The 16274-nt window shown below is 33.0% G+C and overlaps 1 protein-coding gene across 1 annotated transcript in view; it reads right to left on the bottom strand.

The window, feature by feature from the left end:
- U2af50 (U2 small nuclear riboprotein auxiliary factor 50) overlaps positions 1-16274 on the bottom strand; it is a 40797-nt gene that overhangs the window by 6194 nt on the left and 18329 nt on the right. The window contains exons 4-9 of the mRNA XM_089233568.1: positions 12573-12700; positions 11840-11956; positions 11578-11716; positions 11189-11271; positions 4097-4219; positions 3836-3925 (exon numbers count right to left, since the gene is read on the bottom strand). Coding sequence (XP_089089694.1) covers positions 3836-3925; positions 4097-4219; positions 11189-11271; positions 11578-11716; positions 11840-11956; positions 12573-12700 — 680 coding nt within the window. The remainder of the gene's footprint in view (positions 1-3835; positions 3926-4096; positions 4220-11188; positions 11272-11577; positions 11717-11839; positions 11957-12572; positions 12701-16274) is intronic.

The raw sequence follows: 16274 nt of genomic DNA, 5'->3' as shown, positions 1-16274 counted from the left end.
TAAAGTCAAATCCTGTTTTCACGAACATCATTATAACGAAAATCTCATTTAAACGGACACTTTTTAATGCCAAAGGTTTACATAAGAACAATGCAAAAACCCAAAATTCCTTTTTAACGAAGATTCATTATAACAAAAGGATTTCTCCAGTCTCTTGGAGTACGTTATAATGGGATATGACTGCATGATAGTTGTGAAAACATTTGGGACTTATCCTACTGGTTGTTGTAAAGCAGCAGTTCTCAACCGGTGCTGTGTGTGCACTTCCCAGGGGCTTTGTAGCCACTTGAGGGGAAATAAAATAAATTAGTAAATTTGATAAGTAAATAAAAACAGAGCTTACAGGGTTCCACCATAAAAATTATTCACAAAAAAAAACAGCTCCGCGAGTCAAAAAAGGTTGAGAACCACTGTTGTAAAGGAATGGTCCCTATGAAGTGGGGTTGATATAATGAGCATCGACTGTCCCATCTTTATACTAGTTATAATTAAACATAAAATATTGCAGGAAAAAACAATCTGGTCATCCTCTGCTTTGCAGCTTTACCTAGCTTCTTGTTGCCAACATGCATTTACAGAGTTAAATTTATATATATATACATACACACACAAAAGTTAATTTGAAGAAAAAAGAAAACACAAGATAGAATTAATGCAAGAGTGAAATACAACCTATGCAGAGGGCATGGGCGGAGATACGGGAGGGCAGCATCAAAGGTGCAGTCTACTGATCTAATGTATATATATGCATATATGAATTGACGACATCATCATGTCCCCAACAATAATGACCGTGCTATCTCTGCCTATGGCAGTGGGTTGGGTGATCATCAGGAGGGAAACCCCAGGCATAGTTTGAAAAAGTAGGCATTTCCTTAGATTTTTCACACGACTATTTTTGTTCTTACTATATGTATAATTTCTTTTTTTTTTTTTTAAATACAAAACTTATTTGGGTGAAGTAAGGCCCATGCATGTTCTCAAGCGATTTTTCAAAGTTTGCCTCAGAACTAATTACTGTGTCAAGCAAGGTTTGCGCTGCCAATTGCCATTGCACCAAAATATTTCATTTGGCGAATAAATACAGGTATCGCGATTGTCATATTGCGAGTGCCCACTTGGTCTCTTGATGGTCAAATCGGCCATTTGACAGTTATAAAATTCATATCTTATGATGAGTCAATTTGATTAAGGTTCCCTCTCACTTTTTTCATCTGATTAGCCAAATAGCTACAATTGATATAAAGTTGGGGGAACCCTGGTGCCCAGTGAAGATGAAATGTGGCAAATGCAATTTCGGCTGTCAGAAGTAATTTTACAAACAATGATCAAATCAAACAAATCATTCTGAATGAGATTTTGCAGTGAGCAGACACAATTTTACCATGCTTCGCTATTCATGAAAATTTAGCGAACTCACCCAAAGTTTAACTCTATCTAGCCTCAGGCACAATGGCAAACCATAGCACATATCCTTTCTTCCTTCTCATGCTGAACAATGTGACATTCTATCGAAATCCTTCAAACACTTCGTTGACAAAGAGGATGACTTTGAGGGCGATTAAGTAATATTCCGCGACTACAATGTGAAACTTCAATTCCTTATGATTTAATACAGACCTGTGATGCCACTGTGATGTTAAAAGTGCCAACTCCAATAAAGGTCTACAAAGCCGACATCCTTTTCCAGAAAATTTTTCAAACTAATGAAAGGATCAGGAAACAACTCTTGAAGGCATCAATGAGAAAAAGAACCTCATTAAGATGTTTATGTTCTGTTTCATCATAGAAGCAAAAGCATCTGTGAATCAATCATTAACCTGAGCAAGCAGAAGCCTGAAATGAGCTCTTCAGAAGAAACTCCGGAGAAAATTTCATCATTGAAGCATTTGATCCTTTTTGTCGTACCACAGTTATTTTCTACACACAAGGGCTAATTAGACTGGGACCTACAATTTATTGCTGATTCCGAACAGCAGGCTTGTTTTTATACTTATCGAGAGGCTGGATCATCAAAGCAACCACAATTTATCACCAAATTAATCTGCCATTTGGGGAGGGGGGGGGGGGTTGTCTTTATAACCCCTGCCCATATTCCAGAGTAAAACTCTTTAAATACGATACAAAGATTATAAAGGACTAGCTGTAATACCCAGCACTACATGGGTTTTCTCCATATGGCTGAGAGCATTAAAATGACAAACCATTGAAAAGGAGTAAACATGTCTGTAATGCATTGTTCGGGAACTACAGTAATTAAAGTAAACTTTCAAAACGTCATTGTTGAGTGACCATTTTTTGCCCATTTCACACATGGTAGCTCTAGCAAAATGTTATAGTAGCCTATTGTTCAAGTCAGCTCCTGTTTGGTATATATATGCTAAATTTGGCAACAATCAATCTAAATTGCAGATTTGTATAGAGAACACAGACACACAGAAAATCAATCAATCTAAATTGCAGATTTGTATAGAGAACACAGACACACAGAAAATCAATCATATATATATGAGGTGAAGGATTTATGCACACAGATGAATTTTTATTAAGGACATTATATTTGAGAGTTCTAAGTTTTACAAACACTTCATATAGCACACCTCTGACTCATGATCTTTGAACCCTTCCCCTATAGGATTTTTTTTTATAATCAGTCCCCTATAGGCGCTCATTTAACAGAACTGCGATGTTGGTCATGCTGTTCTTTCCTGACAATTTCCACTTGATGTTAAGCACTTGCTGTCATTTCTGTTCAGTGCTTGCATGTGCCATGTATGTATGTTTTCTTTCAGGTGGCAAAGGAGCTGAAGCGAGTGATTGGCAACTGAGAGCCCACGGGTCCATCTGCGAATGGATTTGTGGAGACTGAGTGCGGTGGTGGCATGGACGGGTGAGGGCTACCGGAGGGGGACGGACGTTTGGTTCTGTTCTGTTGCTTCTTTGGGCGATGAGTGGCGGAACGGGGGTGTTCTTTGATGGACTAGTGAAGTCAAGGGCCGGCGGAATGTTTTTGCTGGGTCGGAGATCTGGCGGGCGGTCCACCTGTGCTCCTTCTTGACCATCGGAGGTTTCCGGAAGCTTCTCGGACTGTGGCTGCTTGGGATGGAGCCAGTGGCTTGCGAGTCGGGGGATGTTCGCAGGGCCTGGATGTGTCAGGAGAGTTCTTCCAGCATGTCCCAGCCGCAAGGTAATCCACTTATATCCCGCAAGGGACAGAGCGGGGCCATGTTTGGTGTTACAGTCCCCTATAGGATTTGTTTTTATAATCAGTCCCCTATAGGATTTTTTTTTTATAATGACATCAAAGCCAAGAGGGGAAAAATCCAAAACATAACTTGTGAACATCCATTTAACACCATTTAAATTTACCGTGCGTTTCGATTTAATTTACCATTTGTTTACAGTGCATGAGCACCTCAAAAAGTTATTTGAAAACTAACTGGGGTGTGTTTGAAGGTAAAGAAACAATAAAGAAGCACTGCTCAAAGAAACTAAAATTCAGATTTGTGTATCAGTGTAGCATGAAGCAAATTTTTGTTTCCACAGGGATCATCATGAAGTCATTTAAAAAGTGTAGTATCAGTAATGCGATGAACAGATCTGAAAATGACAGCAGTTGAAGATTAAAACCAGAATGCTGCACCATACGATGACCAGATCTTGGAAGAATTTAAAGAATGGGAAAACTGTGATTATTTTTCATTGTGTGTGTGTTCTATATCTTAGAAATATACCATATAAATTATGAACTGACTTATACATAAGCATAAGAGGTACACATTCAACACCAATTTGTGAAGGCCCTATTTTCTTTTAAACTATGACAAACACTTACATTCACCTGTGCATTTTTGGCTCCAACACTTGCTCTTTGGACAATCAATTTCTTATCTCCAAGCTGCATGCCATTTAAACCAGCAATAGCCTGTATAACAAGAATGGTTTTTTTATTTCATTATTTAGATGCATAATAAAATCCAAAAACAAATATATTTAGATCTGCATAAATTGTTCTTACGCTTTAAAGGATTTATACACCCACACAACTATCTTATTGTTAAATGTGTGAAACAGTAAATGACATATGAAGCTGTACCTGATCAGTTAAATATGGATCAAGATATTCGCAGAAAGCATATCCTTTGGAAAAACCGGTAGCACTGTCTTTGACAAGATTGAAGGCTTTCAACTGACCAAATGACAAAAGCAATTCTTTGACCTAAAAAATTGATTTTTTTTGTGAAAATTGAAACAACTTTTAAACATGTAATTAAAAGAGCAAAAAATAAATTGATAATAACCAACACAAATAACTCCAAAAAGCATTTGTTGAAACATACAACTGGTTTCTAACAAAACCTTATTATCAAAGATTTATTTTCCAGGTGTACTTATATATTCAAGATATCAGATTGCAAGTATGAATATATTAATAAAAATTATCAAAAAGACTGCTGAGAGAGCTCCAGGCTTTATACAAAAACCAAAAAGTTAACATCACTTTAAATAACAAGTATTATTCATTGAAAATCATTATGAATTTTTGGATGTTGTTCAAATTGATCTGCAAATTTAAAAAGACAACCAAATCTTAATTTACAGCTCCAAGTAAAGCATTTTTGCTTCAAATATATTTCCCTATATATTATATTAATTTAAACCATAGTTTTCCAAACTCTTCATTCCATTGCCCTTCCCTTCATACATTTTTCTCCCCCCCCCCAACTTAAGTAGACCCTATGTAAAATTTGTAGCTTCTATTGCCCTTGGACCATTCCATTGCCCACTTTGGGAAACACTGATTTAAACCATGAATTTGTCTCAAGTAACATTATTTGTATAGTTTACCAATCTAGCATTTTCAACAGAAAATAGTTAATACTTAGATACAAAGACAGTGAATCCCAATCAGTTTGCTTAAAACACATTAAAATTAGGTGAAGTCCCTCAACACGAGTGAAATTCTAATTTGATTATTAATAGTGTCATGAACCAAATAGTTTAAAAAACACTATACTAGGCATTCACATTTTGGAAATAATGGCTTTTTGTATACCACTATTAAACTGTACATAGACTTCATGAAGAATTCCTTGAGAATTTCTAACAAATTTTTTTGCTACCTGGATAGTCTTGTACCTAAGGGTCCCGATATATTTATGAGTGTTTGGGATGCACGTGAGTTGGAAGCACCGCAAAATATCTTCCAAATTGAAAGCAAATCAGCACACGTTTACACGAAAGACTGTTGCCAAAGAAGGTAAATGGGGAAAAGGTCTCAGATTAATGTTGGGAGTGAGAGGAAAATAATTGGAATTGTAGAGATGGGACGAATATTCAGACCTTTTGCCGAATATTCAGGTACGCAGAATATCTATATAAATCTGAGAATGTTAAACTAATTGTAAAAATTATATTGATCAGAGTTTTTCCCATAAATTTATTTTACTGTGTGGTGCACTTCCTCTCCATGAAAGAGTTTATGTAAAGGTGAATTTCTAAGATAAGGAAAACATGAAACTGAAAATAGAATCCTACTGCAATAAGGTGGGAATGAGCATGAATTACAACAGTTCACTAACTGAAAGATGTATCTAGACAAGACAGACATTGAGCTACTGAAAGAGGAGAAAGGAGGGAAAGAACATCTAAAGAGGAGAAAATAAGTCGTAAATTTTAAGATGCATAAGTATAGGTGATGAGATGAGTATAAATAATGGTTGACATTTCCTTAATTAGATACAAAATTATAGCAAGTGTTGAAAAAAAGATTCTGTAAGTAATCTATATATATAAAATTGATTTTCTGTGCGTGTGTACATTCTCTATACAAATCTACAATTTTAGATCGATCGTCGTCAAATTTTTCATATAGACCAAATGGGACCCGACTTGAACGATAGGTTACTTTAAAATGTCGTCAGAGCGGGGCAAATGCCCCAAATGGACGAAAAACTGTCGGGCAACAATGGTTTTTGGGCCTCAACAATCACTTTCCGAACGTTTACTTTGGTTACCGTGGTTCCCTAGCAATGCGTATGTGTGTATATGCCTTTACAATGGTTTGTTACTTCTCTAATCCTGTTACTATATGAATAATAATTTATGTCTTTATAATGGTTTGCCACATTTTCAATACTCCCAGTAATGAGGCTTTTTGAATAGACGTCATAATCATCATCAGCATCGCTTTGAGGGTCAAGAAAAGGGTGATCCTCATAGAAATCAGTGTTGAAATTGCCAATTCTACTGTAAAAATGCAGAAATTTGGTGAGGTTTTCTGTCACATCAATAATTTTAAAAATTTTATTAAATACTTGATTTTTGAAATATTGAGTTCGCTTAGAGATATATGAAGCCCAGGAGATTAAATATGAAGTAATTAGCCGGACCTACTTTTGAGTTGGATATCCATGCAATATAACATTGATTTCAACTTTTTATTTATATCTTCTCAAGTATGAAAATTAATGTCTCCTTATTGTCTTTTAATATTCAACTGCATAAATTCATATAGTTTAGGTTGCTGTAAAATTAATTATGGGCCTGTAAAAAGTACATCGAAAAAATTCCACAGCTTTAATTAAGTATTTTTTGAAGCAGAAACAGGCAGATGGATAACTTGAATTTCAAGGGGGAATCGAAATACCTAGCACCCTTTAAAAAAAGAAAAGAAATATATATATATATATATATATATATATATTTACGTTATTTTGAATCTAGATTTGTTTATTTCATGAGTCGCACAGGAAGTCGCCATATTGGTGAACTTAGACACGGTTTGTATGTCTCTCAAAGAGGGGGATATCATGTGATCCAAAAAGCCTCACTGAAGAAAACCCGGGCAGCGCCGGGTATTATAGCTAGTATTAATATACAATATATTATCGTAAAATTTCAAATTTGATTGTCAGTATCGTGCAATAGAAATCTTTCAATTACCAGTTTTTTAATATTTAAATGAATTGCACAATTAAAATTCAATTTCAATCTTAATTTAAAATTACCAATAATTATATTTTCAATTAAGAACTCCAATTTTATTCATAATAGTGATTTTTAAGAAAATTGATATTCGGCCAAAACATTAGCTAAATATTCAGTTATTTGGCCAAATCACTATTCGCCCCATCCCTAAGGAATTGCACGGCAAGTTTTATTATCTGTTGTATGTTTCAAGGACAAGTTAGGACAAAAGTGTATTGATAAGTTACTTTGGTTTGTTTAAAAAAACTTATAACATTGATACATTTGATGACAATCCTGTGTTCAAACATATTTGCTTAAATTTAAATATTACAGTAATGACAGGTAATTGATAATTATAACATCTTTGTACAAAGTCAACATTATACAGTTGTTTTTCAGCATCATAATGGCAACAAGGAGGAAATTAAATGTCCCAGAAAACATTACACTTTGAGATCAAGTTTAGCAGCATGAACTGAACCATAAAATAGTACAAATATTACAGCTAATTTTATCTTTTAAAAAGTATTATTTTTGGCTTGAAGTTCATGTTGAATATATTATGGTAGTTACAAGAATTGAAAATTATACCAGTGATATAAGTGCATACTTTATGAAATTAAAGCCAAAGTTCAAATTGTGCCGAAAAACTTATAATGTATATTAAAATCATTACTCTAATTTTTAGGGGAGCTGTGACAATAATCCATAGTAAAATCAACATTTGCAAGTTTAAAATTATTAATAAAGGTTTAAAATACAGTATAACCTGTCATTTTTTGAACACCGCTGTATCATGGACACCTCTCTATCTTAGGCATCTGACACCTTCTGCATTATTTCAGACAAGTACACAACATTGTCTGCTTATGTGTTGAATAATTGACAGTGCTGTAAAACTGTTGTTGGGAGTGTAGGTTTATTCACCTCAAGGAAATTTAAAAATAGATTTATTGAAACAGCTTTACTGTTAGCCTGCAAAAGTCAGATTATGGGGTTTTCCTATAACCCTCCTCCTAACTCATTTTATCCCTTAATTTTTTTTAAGCTCTGCTCTTCGAAATTACTCAATCTTTAATAGTGATCTGTGCATTCAGTGTCATTTTGAAATTTCAAAACTGTGTCCAACAGAACGTCAATCCTCAAAGCATGGTAAAAAAAACCGAGAGAGTAAAAAAAAAAAAAAACGCAATTGAAAATGAGATTAAGTGCAAAAAAAAGTTTTAGAATTTTTTTGAGATATAATTGTGAAAGAAATAACATTCTCCTCAGTAAAAACCAGGAGAAAGCAAGATAGATTGCTAGACAAAGCTCAATTAAACCAGGTGTTAAACTTTCTGTGTTCCACTCTTTGCGTCAATGATATGGAATCTATGGACCCCATTATAGCATAATATACAGTAAATAGCAATCTAAAAACAATGAGTTAATTATCTTTTCATCCAAGCTTATGAACCTCCCTTCCTACCCTGAAATCTCTCAAATGACTCCGAGGAGGTCCTCTCATATTCTGTCAGTTAAAGCCTGTTAGTAATGTCATAAAGTATTTCTTTATATTTCTATATGTCGGATACCTCTCCCAATCGCACAGATTTTAATGAAACCATAGGTGTCCAACTTAAGACAGGTTTTACTGTATCGAATAAATAAGTAAATTGTGAGGATGGGTTTTTTTTTTTCATGTATAATAAACAAATGTATTCCATATTACGAAGTCAAAACAATTATATCCCAAAAACTTTGATGGAATACAGAGCAAATGAAAATGATTAAAAGTGTCATTAAAGAAAGTTGAATTAAAATCACTGAAATCAAATTTGGTAGACAGCAGTTGAAACCCTAATGTATAAGAAAAAGCTTGTGTGGAAAACAAAGTAAATCCCAATTATAACCCACCTTTTTAAAAAACCATCATGAAAAAATGTGTGAAAACACTATGAATAAGAAAACTCAGTGAGTGAGAGTTGGGACCACGAAAAAAAGTCATACTACGCGAGAGAATGTTCAAAATATAAATGTTATAAGTGGGATCCATTGTATTAGTAAGAATGACAATAGGACGATAGAAAAACAGAGAAAGAAATCCAAAAATAAAAAAAGATGTATTGAAGAATAATCTATGTGTAAAAAGAAAAACAAATTTTCAAAATGAAGCAATGATAATTTGTACGTCCATGAACAAATAGACTAGGTATAATATGCTTGATGATGAAGCCCAAAGATATAATTTTCGAGAAAAGGTATGTCAATTGATAGATGTAGTTATATATATATATATATATATAAATTCAACACCTAAAAGAAAAAAATTAAATAGCCCAAAAGCTTTTTATGAAAACTTGTGCAATACCATTATTCAATAACTACTTTGGACTGATAGCTTATCCTAATGCTTGATGATTTCTTTTATAAAGTTAATACTTTTTGCTGTGAATTAAAAAGTTTCATTAATAGATCTAGCAGAACTTGATCTAGTCAAACTTGTCCTCATGTAGTTATGCTGTTTAAGTAGCTATGTGTATGAGAAATGAATTTCCTGAAAAAAAGTAGAAACATGAATGGTTTCACAGAAGATTGAAATGTGATAATTACCTTTTTATTCACATGGATAACATTTAATTTTTAGTTTATTCATTAACTTCTCAATTTTTCTCATCAATAGAATCTTTTGAAATAAAGATTCTAGTTTTAAAATTGATGCGTCTATATTCTGTAGATAGCTGAAAATAAAAGTAGAATTCGCCTGCTCAAAGTCAAGAACATAAATTTATGACAAAACCTGAAAACCCCCTTTCCCAACGATTACACACGTAGTTTTTTTTTTTAAAAAAGGCTGAAAAAAAATAAGAACAAGAGCAATCAATTCAATTTCCTGAAAAAACAGCTGGGGAGAGAAAATAAATAAATACTGTGAAAAATTACTTCGACAAAGTTTTTTTTTTTACTTATCTGCTCTCCTGAAAGAACCGTTTTGTAAAATAAGCAAATTTATGCAACTTGCCTGAGAAATCGGGCAAAATGTCGAAGTTGTGACGGTTTGGTTTATGGGCTAGATTTGAGTTACCACCCTCGAAACCTTTGCTAAGATTGAAAAACGGGGGAAAAGAAGCAGAAAATGAGTAGGAGAAAGACTTTTGTGAAAATGTCTCAACACAACAACAAATATCTTAAACAAGTAATAAAAAAAACATTCTTAAACTATTTGAACATATTCTTTAAAATGAAAAATATAAACATGAAATGTTCACGAGGCTTTTTTTTAAACAAACTAAAGCATAACATAAAATCTCCTATTCAGTTTATACGTTTCATTAAAGTGTATAATTCAGTTATTTCATAGAATAAATAACTAGTTAAAGTATGGAATAAAGTCAGCTAAAGTATGGAATAAAGTCACCTAAAGTGTGAAATTCATTACACTATTCCATACTTTAATTAATTATTCTATGAAATAACTGAATTATACAATTTCATGGTAACATATACAATGCACTTACCTCTTTTTTTAGCTCACCCAAATTAAGTTTACAGGATTGAATTTTTAAAAACTATACCTAGGATCAGAACTTTAGTTCCTCTAGCTACTCAAATGTGTATAATAATCATAGATTAAACAAAACAGCATGCACAGTATCCATTATGCTAGCAGCGTGGAATTGATAACACCTTCCCCTTTATAGAAATATTTTTTATGATTAAAATACTTAGGTACCCATGCAGTTGGAAAATTAGATAAGGTTAATGGAATCTTATTAGGAAAAAAAATCACTTTCCGATGTGTGTGAACTATTTTTACTATAGTAACTCTCTATGATGGAAAAACTAAAGAAAAGCTTAACCATAATTCATTAATTGCCCCTATTTACACTAATAGGTAACATAAACAAGTTGGTCTATAACAATATGCTCTCTAAGGTTGATCAATTTATATTTTACATTTCAGTGCAAAATGTAACAAAATTTTCAAGGACTGTATAAATAAAATTAGATTAAACCAACAAAACTGATTAAAAAATATATCATATAACACAAAAGCTAATTTTCCAGTTTACCAGATTTCTATTAAATTCATTTTACTACTTTGTTTAAATAAGTTTTTACCCTGGATAAAAATTATAACCAATCGAGAAAAGTCTTAGGGGAAATAAAGGTATAGAATGAATGAAGGAAATGGAAATTTTCTGCATGAACTTCATTTATGGAAGAATATAAATACCTGATCTTCATTCAAGTAGTTCGGTAAACCACCAATAAATACTTTATGAGGTGAATCTTGAACAACTGTTGACACAACACCAGCTGAAAAGGAATAGTAAGATTAAGACATATAATTTCAATCATTTCCTAATTTTAAATAATTATGATTATGTAAGAACATTGATATCTAACAGAAAACAAAAAATAGAGAAACATGGTTTTAAAACTAACCCTATAAACTACACAAATAGAGTACAACTTCCTTCACATGCAAGAAAAAAAACATTTTCTTGCCTAAATCCCAAATCATCAATGAGCAATTGAGCAGTCTACTTAGTTCCTCATCTGTTTGCAGTGAAAACATATTCAAGGTTAAATTCAAAAATTGATATATTGAAGGTAGCAAACCTGGAACAGCCACTGTTGGATTTTCTGACATGCCTGGCATTGGCTGATAATCATGAGGCCTTCGAATTTTCAGACTCTGACCTTTAAAGTTAATGCCATCAAAAGCCATAGCTTGTGTTGTCTCATCTATAGATCTAAACTGAAAAGAGGGTAAAAAGAAAAATTAATTCACTGAAACAGTTGTGTGAATGTCTTAATTAAATAAAAATATAAATGAACTCAAAACAAAAAAAATTTATGAAAGAATTCAGGAAAAACTCACTTCTAGAAAAGCAAAATTCTTATCTAAATTTATCTGGCAAGCAAGAACTGGGTTCCCCGGTGCTTGAGAGAAACCACAAGCATGCATTTGTGCATTGAAGAAATCCATCATTTCATCCTAGGGGAACAGAGAAAAAACTGAAATAGCTCATAAAAATATTATATCATGTAAATAGTGGTAAATATACTGCCTCAAAAGCTATACTGCCTTCAGCTATAGCAAAGCCTATGTCCTTATTTTATGTATATAACTATTTTTCAAACTAAGCGTTATTGTGCCTTTTGTGTTTTTTAAAAACAATTTTAAAAGTATGTGGCCCTCAGACAATTCATTACGAGAATGAGAGAAGTTTAAAGAAGATCTATGTACACTAACCTGATTGCCTCATGCTTAAAAAAAATTGGAGCATTGGAACACAATTCAAGGGTGCGCTGATACGGGTGTGCTTCCAATCTTTGTTAAGGGCACTGCAGAACAGTAACCCTGACAAAGGTTTACAGAAGAGATTCTTTATTAAATGGCTCGGGGGAATCAGCGGAGCTCATGGATAAGCATCGTTGAATAGGGAAAATAGGCGCCGTGGGTCAAAAAAATTTGAGAACCCACCTTAGTATATTATAAGCATTGTTAAATATAGAAAATATATTTTTTGTATTGATATTTGATTACTTTAATCTCAAAAGGTATCCCTCTCCTGCAAATTAATTATATAATTTCATGTAACAATATTTACCTCACTGCAACCGAATGGAATGTTTCCAATATATAAACGCCTAGCTTGGCGAGTTATGGTACTACCAACAACAGGAAGTGGAGCAATTCCTGGTGCAGCTATGACAGTGGGGGGGATTTGACCAGCAGCTAGAACAACAAAACAACTTGTTAACAAATATTCTAAATTGTATAACTATTGTACCTTGTGATAAAACTCAGAATACTTTCAATTCCAACACAATACAATCAAATATGTAAATTTTTGATTTCATTAAAAGGAAAAATATATACAATGAAACCTTGATACAATATTCTGCAGACCAGAGAAAAATATTTTAGGGGGATTGTATTGTTATATCGAGAGGCATCATCTCACCGTCTGCAATCATAATGCTGCATGTATTTTTTTAAAAGTTTTTCATAGTCAGTGTCATCAGAAATACACTGGAGTATTTATTTAGCCCAATATTAATTATGTAGGTAACAAAAAGTTCATATTTGCCATATGGTTTGATAATCATAGGTGTAGGCAGAATTTTCTGGGACGTTCCATATTTTATGACTTTAATTTTACAAAATATTGGCTCAAGGAAACCTGCCCCATTGCATATGCCAGTAGTGATAAAAATTACTGAAATTACTTAACGGGAGAAAAATAACACGATAACGGAAAAATTTAAGTGACTAAAATTAGAAAAAATATGTATCATCACCAAAGCAGAATATACCAAAATCAGCAGTGTACGTTGCAGATCAATTAGGGGAATTTTAAGAAAAATGTAGAAACACAATTATACTGTAGAATTTTTATTGCAGAATATTTCCAGTTAACCTAGGGCTTGTTGCAGAACAATGCAAAACATTCCGCTTTAGGGTACATCATCATATCCATTTATTTGAAAATACTGATAAAGAAACTTTTATATCACTGTTGTGAAAAAAATCTGATAATATACCACAACAAGCATTTAAGAAAATAAAACAGAACAAAACTGGTTTTACAAAAGGATTGTTAAAGGAATTTGAAAAAAGTTTGAAGGAAACAACAAAGCTAAAAAAATTATCATTATAGAAGAAGTTATCATAGTAAGGTATATTGTTGTATCCAGAAGAGTTTAACCCTTTGAAGGGCGGTGGGAACCCCTTTATCCCACCTTTTTCAAAAACTCATAACTCCACAAAAATAGGAATTTTTTGCTGCAAATCGAATTAAAATGTAGTTTATAATTCCAAAAGTTATCAGAAGATGGCTCTAGTTGTCCACAATCTTTTTTTCATATTACTAATGGTAGTTCTTTTTCGTCAAATATTGTTGCTGACACTATAAAAAAAGTGATTGCAGATTTTTACGAAATTTTGCATCACCAACTGGGTGAAATGATACAAACTCAATGTATAGTATTATGAATTTTGTCTTGCAAGTAATTTTTGAATCAAGATTTTTTTCAGAACGTATTTGCTGAAGAAAAAGGGTGGGATACATGTAGTCCCACCGCGCATTTACAGCATCCTCACCCTTGGGAAATCTCTTTGGAATGTGTGTTTTGTAACATAATACTGTTGGTCTGGAAATTTTTTTTTTTAATTTGTGTGTCTTCTTTAGTACAGAGAAAGGTCCCCTCTATAAAATAGAAGAAAATTCAAAATGCCTCGAAAAGGACTAACAGCTGCTTAAGCTCTTGCTTTGATTGAAGAAATAACATTGGATCCAGAATCCTCAATTGAACTTGATGATGAAGTGCAAGAATGGGAAGAATTTCGCTTATCGGGGATGAAGAATTGACTATTGTAGAAGAATCTATTGTTGATGAAACATCGACTCCAGGACCATCAACAATATATATAATAACTTGAGTAAAACCCCACCACACAACACTGTTCCAGAATTCAGAGAAAAGACTGGGCCAAGTGATGAGATATTGGACTTGGAAGAACAATCTCCTATTGTGATTTTTTTTTATTTGTTTTCATCAGCCCTGATTGAGCATATCGTTTTCCAAACAAATCTTTATGTAACCCAGGAAGGAAAGAGGTTTGATCCAGTTCTAAAGATGAGTTTCTATGCTTTTTAGCTATGGGCATAAAAAAACTCCCTATCTACAGAGACTACTGGTCAACAAATCCAATTCTGGCTGATAGTTTCATAAGCAAACTAATGCCAGTGAAAAGATTCACCTGGATGTTGGTCCACCTACACCTGAACGATAATTTGGTTCAGCTAAAGAAAGGTGACCCCAACTTTGACAAACTATAAAGTGCGACCCTTATTGAGTCATTTGTCAGAGAGATTGCTACAGAATTTTGTACTTAACGTGTCATCATTTGAGACTTTGTCTTCCATCAACATTTAAAATACAATTTAGAAGTATTTCTCCATATTATGACATCCTTTTTATATTTTTCATATTTCGATGTCGCACCCTTCAAAAGGTTCAATAGGTTAAAGGCAGTTTCAAAGTCGATGTGGAAAATTAACAATGTAGAGGGAGTTATCATTGTAGCAAGGTTTCACTGTATAGTCAAATGATGATGAATGTGCAGGGGCTGAAGAAAAACTGAGATTTATTGTTAGTTTGACTCACTGAACTACCCTATAACATAGGCAGGGTTTTCAGAGCTAGAGGAAACTGCCTTGGTCGGCAAAATCATTTTAACCCCCCACATAAAACACTAGTTATGGCCTAGTTCTCACTTATCCAGTGAAAACATATTTTCACATTTCAGAAGTCAAAATATGACAACATTGCTCACATCATGAGGAGTGATAGAGAAATTAAGTTCCTGAAGTAAATATGTTGCAACTGGAGGAGAGAAAATTCTTCCTTCTTTAGTCAGATTTGTAAAAAAAATTTTTCTCCTCTAACATTATTACAGTAAAACCCCTCTTTCGCAAACACCAATGGGAACTTAATTCATGTGTTAAAGAGAGGGGTTGTTAGTGAGGAGTAAATAAAATTTAATTATTTAATATTTAATTTTATTTAATTTTTATTTAATATTTAATTATTTAATATTTAATTATTTGTCTATAAGAGAGGGGCGAGCATTAAAACAGGTGTAATGCTCAATGTTCAGTTTGTTCTGTTCTGTACATGAGTAGTTTCTGAGAGAAAATATTTGTTTTTGTTTTCAACTATTTTTCATTTAAAAAAAATAGGGAAAGGTTGATTTCATCAAGAAACTAAACTCTTATAATCTGATTTGGTGTCCAAAAAATAATTTGATATTTATTAAAAAGGTTTTCTCTGAAGTCTCAACTTTATGACATTCAGAACTAGCATGAGCTTTAATCATCTCATAACACCATGCTAGTGAAATTAGATATATTGCAGGACATCAATTAACCTAGAGTTGGTTTATCACAGGGGCTTTTCAAATACAGTGGAAGCTCATTGTTATGAGTCTGTACAAATATGAAAAATTAGTTTTTAAATGGGAAAGATGTCTAAAGGAATAGTATATTGTTTGAAACCAGAAAATTAGTTCAAAAATGTGTTAATAAAATCAAGCATCAACTATACATTGATTTCGAAAAAGCTGGTGCAATAAAGCAGCATACAGAATTCTGCGCCATAACAAAACTGGTTCAACTGCAATCTCAGTATGCAGCAAAAGCTCTAAGTATCAACACGAAAGTACTGTTTTCAAAGCATGCACAAGAATATTCAAAATGTTGTAAATAAAAAGTAAATAACAGTAGATTATTAAATGTAATTTCATA

This window comes from Pholcus phalangioides, unplaced genomic scaffold, assembly GCF_987345545.1.
Source record: "Pholcus phalangioides strain wild (caught in Gottingen) unplaced genomic scaffold, Ppha-v1.0 ptg000001l_1, whole genome shotgun sequence".
Taxonomy (NCBI): domain Eukaryota; kingdom Metazoa; phylum Arthropoda; class Arachnida; order Araneae; family Pholcidae; genus Pholcus; species Pholcus phalangioides.
Note: the sequence above shows the minus strand (reverse complement) of the source record. Positions and strands in the feature narration are given on the sequence as shown.